The sequence below is a fragment of the Pimephales promelas genome, chromosome 15, assembly GCF_988280905.1.
Source record: "Pimephales promelas chromosome 15, fPimPro1.hap1.1, whole genome shotgun sequence".
In the NCBI taxonomy this organism is placed as follows: domain Eukaryota; kingdom Metazoa; phylum Chordata; class Actinopteri; order Cypriniformes; family Leuciscidae; genus Pimephales; species Pimephales promelas.
The window spans coordinates 27,422,767-27,431,295 of NC_142783.1; the positions used below are offsets into that span (position 1 = coordinate 27,422,767).

Genomic DNA, 8,529 nt, shown 5'->3' on the forward strand with positions numbered 1-8,529 from the left:
ATCTCCGCTTGGAGCATACCAGCTGTTGTTAGACTCTTTATGCATACAAAAATCTCACTGGATTATTACAATTAATGGCAAAAGGAGTGTTTGGAAATGTAAACTGATATTTCTTACTGACATACTACAGAAAACGATAAATAACTGGCTTAGAACCGTTTTTTGTGTGTGTGAAAATACTAACGTGCCTTTAGACAATTGCACAGTACTGAATATATGCACATTATAGATATATACCGATATGGCTTCCAATATATTCTACATCCCCATGGCCTGAAATATACTCTTGGCATGTGTGTAAGCACATAATAACACATCCAGTGTAATGGCACAGACATTTGAAGGGAACTCCATCACATCACCCCTTGAGGTTTGTTACCGGCACACTAATGCAAGAAGGCATGTGATGTATGTGGCATATACTCACTGACAAATTGTGCACCTTGAATGCACTGTAAGTCACTTTGGATAAAACCGCCTGCCAAAGGCGTTAATGTGATGTACTGTAAAGGATGTACAGCAGGCATTTGAATCAGTTTTTATACCTGTATTATGTTTGTGGCCTCTTTTTTTTTCCTCTCCTGCTCGTGTGTTCTCAACCCACGCACTGTATTCCTTGTGAGCAGCTTCTCCATCAAGCTTTATTGACTGGCTAATTGTAAATTAATCTTATATTGGAAAAGCATGTTGGGCCAGTTTACAGTCCATTCTGCAATATTTCATTTCTCCAGTGCATTCCTTCATCTTTTCCGCTCATTGACTTGTGCCTTTTTCTGTAGGTGAAGCAAACGATCGGGATGTTCAGGTCATAGAGTTGCCGATCGTGGACAGCCTGCACCCTCGTCCCCCCTACCTGCCCCTGGCCATCCCTGAAGACCTTGCGGACCGACTTCAGAGGCTTCACGGAGATCCAGCAGTGTGGTGGGTGTCTCAGTTTGTCAAGTACCTGATCCGCCCTCAGGCCTGGCTGATGAAGGAGATGGAAGAGGCCACCAACAAGCTGGGCTTCAAGCACCCCATTATAGGGTGAGTGAGATATTACACATTATCCCATCAAATCCACTTAGACGCTACATATTTCACAGTTTTTTTTATTAGTGAAGCCAGAACATATTATGCTTACTATACTTGTTCAAATATTTGTGACCCATTGTTTCTTGGGAAATTAAGAAATCAGCTAAAACATAAGCTTATTCAAAATACATTTTTGTCCAAAAATATATAATTATTATTAGAGCCAAACCGATTTATCGGCAGACCGATATTATCGGCCGATATTAGGCATTAGGCAGTTATAAAGGCCGATAAATGAATATTTAAAAAATAAAATAAAAACGGACGAAACGTGCTTCAACCATGTCATGAGTGTTGGAGTTGTATAGTTTGTCCACCAGAAGGCACTCTACACCGTCCCTGTTGGCAACACTCGTGTTTAACGCCTCACACACAATTATTTTTTTATTTATCAGAACTTTAATATATATTGATGTTCCTCTGTTTTGTTGTGACAATAAAAGAAACAAGTTTCTTTTTAAAATGCATTATCATATTATTCTAGTAAAATTTCATAAATAACTACAAATAACTAATCTAAGGGAAATCTGTTAATGTTTTGTTGCGCGTCTCTGAAAAAAATAAATAAAATATCGGCCGATATATCGGAATGTCGGATTTTAAAACCAACAAATATTTGTATCAGTATCGGCCTTCAAAGTCCTTTATCGGTCGGGCTGTAATTATTATTATTATCAATAGTAGTCCCATTGTTTAAAGTTATGTGTTTAAAGCTTAGGAAACTCTGGCACTGTACGTTTTTGAATGTATTTGTGTGAGAGAGGGAAGGAGGGGGAGAAAAGGAGGAGAGAGAGACCCTCTCACACAAACCACGACTGCTCCAACAATCAATCTCCACTTACACCCACTTTGCTCTCTACTGGGAGCGCAACCACTCACAGCCATCTTTCTGTCTCTATCTTCCTCGCACACACTATTTGTACTTTCTCTGTCATCTTTTTATTCAGGCGCCCATCCTTACACTCACACATAGACGCATAATGGTTGGCATTTTCAGAAAACCGGCACCCCAAAGCGTAAAACCTTTAAACATCCGTTTAAAAAAATAACACAATTGTATTCTGCTGGTCTGTATTTTTCCCTGTTCTTTGGCGACCTTGAATCCCTTTCTCAAACGGACACACACAATCAGCCTGACCCAGGAATTGCTCCTCTCTCCAGGGTCCATGTGCGCCGGACAGATAAGGTAGGGACGGAGGCGGCATTCCACCCCATAGAAGAGTACATGGCGCATGTGGAGGACCACTACCAGAGCCTGGCCCAGCGCATGCATGTGGACAAGAAACGGGTTTACCTCGCCACCGACGACCCCTCTCTACTGCAAGAGGCCAAGTCTAAGTGAGTACAATTTATGCAGTCTTAGAATCCCATGCAGTGTTTATTCTCAATTAAATTGATCTTGTCTTAAAGATCTTTAGATATTTTAACTACAAAATAAAAAAGACAAAAAGAATCATTTAGAGAACAGCTTAGAATCATTAAGAATACACTAAGTTGTAACTATTATAACCAACATGGAACATCATCATTAAGTGACTGAAATGAAACACTGTAAGGGTGTAGCCTGGGTTCTCCTAAGGTTTTTTTCTCCATTTTTCTACCTGATGGAGTTTTGGTTCCTTGCCACTGTCGCTTTTTACACCTTTGTTGCCATTGGCTTGGCTTGCTTAGTTGGGGACATTAAATTTAATTTAATATTCAACAATAATATTGATCTGCCTGCATTGACACTATTACACAAGAACTGAACTGAGCTGGATGATGACATCAAGGTTTACTCCAGAGCGGCTATATAAATTAACAACTTTTTTAAAACAAAAATGAAACATCACTCAACTTAATTAAGCTGGACTCTGGCACTGTTTTCTTCTGGAAACAAACTTGTTTGCATTATTTTCCTGTTATCTCTGTAAAGCTGCTTTGAAACAATCTGTATTGTAAAAAAACACACTATATAAATAAATGTGACTTGACTATCAACTTGACTAAGGCCGTCCACAAAGCGTTTTTTTTCCCAAGGCCAGACTATTTTATTTTTCAGTTGTTTTCAATGGCAGTGCCACGAATTTAAAAACGGCAGCAACGTTACAAGGTGCTGAGTGTCTATTTTTCCAGACGCCAAGAGTTGAAAAATGTTCAGCTTTGGGTTAAAAGCTGTGCTCATCACTATCACTTTTTACCCAGCCATCCAATCACAGTGGAGGAGGGACGAGACAAATGCCACAACCATCACATACTGCTTGTACAACAGCAGCAGATGACAACAACAAGCACAATAGTGAAACAAAATCATTTAAAACAATGTCTCTGAATAAAGTGCTGTGCAACCAAAAAGCTCTCAAGCGCCCACATCTAGGCATTTTCAGAAGATCAGCTGGCTAAAAATGATTTGGTGGACACCAAATGGCTCTTTCACACCATGAATGATAACATAACTATAAAGATTTAATAATCAATAATAATGTGAAAAGGGAAGTGCTTTTGTGCACAAAGTGCATTCTGGTATTCATTTATTAGCAAAGGATACATGCATTAGAATTTGACCAAATCTAGGTAGCTGACCTGGGTTTGGAACAGCAAGAGGTGGGCCATCAGGAGGGCCTTTTAATCAACATTTGTTTTGTGTTTGTGTGCAGGTATCCTGATTATGAATTTATTAGTGATAATTCTATTTCATGGTCTGCTGGGTTACACAACCGCTATACTGAAAACTCTCTGAGAGGAGTCATCTTGGATATCCACTTCCTTTCCAGGACAAACTTCTTAGTGTGCACCTTTTCCTCACAGGTACAGTCTGACCCACTTCTTATAGAAGTTTTTGTTCCGTTTGTCTCCTACATGGTCTGCTCGCCAAACACCTGTAGCTGTGTGATGACTGAATTGTGCATGTGTTTTCTTACATGTACTGCCCAAACCTCCCACAGCATTTCTCTGGGGTTAAGACTTGACCATTCTATAACTCTCCTAACTATCCATTTCTTCTTGTTCCTCTTCCCAAAACATTGGTTTGGGGATTTGCTTTAGGGTTTTTTTTTAATGGATAAACTCAAGTCCTCTCTGCAGACTTTGTGGTTAGCTCAGAAATGGTGTCTGGCAATAAAAAGTCTTTCAAGTCCAAACTTTTACTATCGACAAAAAATCTGGCCTGTTTATTCTGGCCAGGAATCGCCTACTTAAGACAAATGCACACTGTTAAAATTTTTGGCTGTCAAAATCAATGATATTAACTAATATTTGTATATTACAAATTGGTAGTGTGACATATTTATTGCCAGTTGATTATTTCCCATTATATATACTTCTGATGAAGTCACAGTCATGTAGTGTGATTGCTAGAACCAGCTATCAATTGGATGAGTGGAAGCAGCCTTTGCTACAAGTGTGCACTCACATAAAAAAAGACAATGGATGTCACATTAAGAATTTTAGCCAAGATCTCACTGGAGTCATGGGTGTAGCCAACCCTGCTTCTGGAGGGACTTCCTTTCTGTAGACTTCAGTTCCAACACACCTGTTGTGTTATTTTCAATTAACCCTGAACACCTCAACTTTGATAAGTGTTCGATATAATGTTTGTGCGCTGCAAATAATTCTGCGCATGCCCGTTGCAGACCGTCACAGCTTGTGGCAATAACTGATAAAGGCCTGCTATATCTGTTGCATATGAGAAACATAAATGGTGAATGTGGCAAAAGCGGAACAACACAGAGCTGCTTGTTTGAACCATGCACCACACAGAACATTTATCAGTTCGGCTCAAAACACACTGAGCTTAGAGCAAATGCATTTACTTGCTGACTGTTTCAATCACGCCACCACTAAACACCACTAAACGCTGTGAGATCCGGTTAACAGCGTTTCGGTGCAGAGTTCTCACATACAAACCAAAGCACAAAACAAATGCCTTGTGATTTCAACTACTTTAAACCCAGAAACACTGAGCTTCAACAATACAGTTAGAAGGCTTTTCGATCCACAAGTTGCCAACATTTACCATGATTTACTGCAGAAACACTAACTGAAACCATGGGATTGTGGGAGAAATGTGGAATATTGTGGAATATTTTTTGTTATTAATATATAGCAGTATGCATTTGTATGATATTACTGTAAATGTATTTTGGCTACTAATTTGCATAACATGCAATAGAAGCAATATAATTCATATTTTTACACTGGTAATGAGGTGGTTAAAATACTTCAAACACTAGATCAAAATGCTATGGAAGACCAAATTTTACCCTGTAAAAATTAGGTTGTTTTTTTGTCGATAAACATGCATTTACATTTGCATCCCAACTCAAGCTTCAGTAAAATGGCTTTAAACTTGAAAGAAATAAAGATTTGACATTTATTGTAATAATTATCAGTATGGTAACCTTCCAAGAGCAAGACTTTACCAATCAACAATCGTAAAGATCCATAAAAATGACCACAGCACGTCGAGAATTAGAAAGAAAACTTTGGCTATCGGGTCAGCTATCGCGCCAGCACGACAATCTCACTTTTTTCCTTAACAGTGCAAAATAGACTCAAATTACTCTGTTGATTTTGATCTGTGTTGTACATCATTAGATCCTGACACACCTGAATGAAAGGCTCATTACTATTCGGGTCTCTGTCTTCTCCGGTCAAAATCTATTGTTTTATGTGAATGATTTGGCATGATGATTTTCAGATCATTTTTAAGCAAAAAATATAGGCAGCAACATCCATTAGTCAAAAGTCTTGTGGATACATTTTAGTATGTGTTTTGTGGCCTTATTTCCGAAACTTTAATTTTTAGTTTTTTCAATAACCAAGCTTAAACAATATTCTCTGAAAAACACAAACATGTACATACATGTTACATATTATGGTAGCCCTGTTTGTGCTAAATAGAGTGTAATTTCACCTGTGCCTATCTAATCTGTTTATAAGCAACTGAAATAAGCACAAATGTCAGGGCATGTCAGAACATCTCAAGGACCCCAAAAACACCTCAGACCCCAGAGGGTTAATCCATCTTAATAGCAGTCTGATAGTTTTTAAACAAGATTTTGTTTCCCGACAAACTGATTAAGAACCCCTGCAAAGGCCCAAAGTTTCTGATTTTGAAATCTGAAATCTTGACATTTTTGTGTGCAGTAAGCTCCAGACTGTGGGTATTTTGTTCTAATATTCCTTAAGCTTCACTTCATCTTTTCATGAGGAGCACTTAACCATTGTAAAGTCCATTCATCTTTGTCAGGTGCAACTACATATCCCTTTCAACTCCACTCAGAGGATTCTGCTTGAAAGGAGCTTGTGAACATGTGTCTTTGTTTCCCTTTCCACGGTGCACAGGTGTGTCGAGTGGCCTATGAGATCATGCAGACTCTCCACCCAGACGCTTCCTCTTTCTTCTACTCCCTCGACGACATCTACTACTTTGGTGGGCAGAACGCCCACAACCAGATCGCCATCTACCCGCACCAACCACGCAGCAGCGAAGACATCCCACTAGAGCCTGGAGACTTGATCGGCGTCGCGGGTAATCATTGGGACGGATACTCGAAGGGAATCAACCGTAAAATGGGCCGTACTGGCCTCTACCCCTCCTATAAAGTCAAAGAGAAGATCGAGACAGTGAAGTATCCCACGTACCCAGAAGCGGACAAACTTCTCAAGAAGCCGTAGAGAAAGACAGTACGAATAATCTTTGTTTATGAAATGAGGAAACCCTGGACCACCCAAATGGGAATGCACTTTGTGTGTGAGTGTGTATGAATGTGTTCGTGGACATGTGTGTGTGTTGTCTAAGGGTTCTTCAAAGGGTTTTGGGACATCTTCCTAACTCTGGTGCTTGGACTTTGAGTCTCCCTGAAATGGCAATCAGGGTCATGGAAGACAAAAACAAAGGGCATGAACTCAAGACAACAGAAACGGAAGGCGCTGTACTGTAGTACTTTCTAATTAATCTCCGGGTAATGAAGGGGACTAAATAAGTTTATTTAAGAACACAACTGGAAAAAAAGAAACCTTGCGACTCCAAAACGATCATGACAAAGGAATCATGAACCCGGGTTACTCTCGTCCTCCTATGCTCTTATACCTCCTTGTGCACAATGATGGCATCCTTTACTCTAGCCTCACTCTACTTGTTTCTCTCATGCCATCGCTTTGCCAACTGACACTCCTCTTCACACCCATGAGCTATTAATTTCCACTGCCATACTGTGCTTTTAAATGTGACTTATGCTGTTTTTATTTTCACTGTAAGGTTTATCATGTGTTTGTGTGAGTGTGTGTATGTGCATTTGTGTGTGAAGTGTGCGGAAACGGTGCCTATGAGGGCGATTGACTTTTACGGAAAGAGTTTTGACTCTGGAGCCTTACGGACCAGCCTTTCCACGCAGAATTACACTCCTCCCCTCCTCTCCATGTAGTGTCTTATCCACAGCCGTGTGTCCATCATGTTTTTAAGAGATCATTTCGTTTGATTACATTTTAAAATACAAAACAGATACGAAAATGACACTTAATATGAAGATAAGGATACTAATATTATTAATGAAATGATAATGATGATGAGATGAGATGAGAAGAGAAAGAATAATTATGGTAAGAATGACACTTGCTGTCATTATACATTTTAGTTAACCATGAAGGAGTTGTTCATTGTTTTATGTTTGCGGGCATTGTCTCTTTGGTAAGCAGATCAAATAAAATTGATCAGCCAAATCTGGTCTATGTCTGGATTTTACTATTGTCGTGTGTATGTCTGTATTATAATATTGTGTGGTGTGTGTGAGAGAGAGTGTGTGTGAGTAGACAAACTACATTCTTTGTTTAATTATTGTGCTGGCACTACAGTTTTTTGTCCCAGTTTTATATTTTCTATTTGGCCTATATTCACACAGTAGCATAATATGTTTTCAGTGCTAATTTAGTGCACTAAATTTCGCTGTATTCACACACAGTTTGGTTAAAAACGAGAGTATGTTAACCGAACTAGCTTCCTGACACTTTCAGGACTCAAAATCGCTTTGTCAATAAATCTGTGTGAACCGAACCTTATTGAACTGCTTGTGTCATATGACCTGTGATATAAAGCTTTCTAATGTTCTAGACGTCAGCATTTTGTATATTTATGATGTCGGGCAATATAACTGTTTGAAAGCTGTTGTATGAGCAGGACAGTTTGAGAGTGTGTGAAAAATATGGTTGTCAATCAATGACACCGGCTGTGTGAATGTACCTACAACAGGTGTTTTCAAACCTTTTGCTTTGACAAACCTGATGGGAAGAATTCCTTTTCTAAAATATGAAGATCTAGTTATGCTGTAAAAATCTAAAAATATTATAAATATGTGATAAATGTGTTCAAATATTTATTTAGTACATTATTTTTATTGTATCTTACCTATCTATCTATCTATCTATCTATCTATATATATATATATATATATATATATATATATGTATATATATATC

The 8,529-nt window shown here is 38.7% G+C and overlaps 1 protein-coding gene across 3 annotated transcripts in view; it reads left to right on the forward strand.

The window, feature by feature from the left end:
* fut8a (fucosyltransferase 8a (alpha (1,6) fucosyltransferase)) overlaps positions 1-7,793 on the forward strand; it is a 76,835-nt gene extending 69,042 nt beyond the window's left edge. For all 3 annotated transcript variants that reach the window (XM_039673917.2, XM_039674005.2, XM_089120464.1), the window contains 4 exons: positions 780-1,026; positions 2,236-2,412; positions 3,711-3,861; positions 6,400-7,793. In XM_039673917.2, coding sequence (XP_039529851.2) covers positions 780-1,026; positions 2,236-2,412; positions 3,711-3,861; positions 6,400-6,732 — 908 coding nt within the window. In that variant the 3' untranslated portion in view covers positions 6,733-7,793. The remainder of the gene's footprint in view (positions 1-779; positions 1,027-2,235; positions 2,413-3,710; positions 3,862-6,399) is intronic.
* The last annotated feature ends 736 nt before the right edge of the window (positions 7,794-8,529 follow it).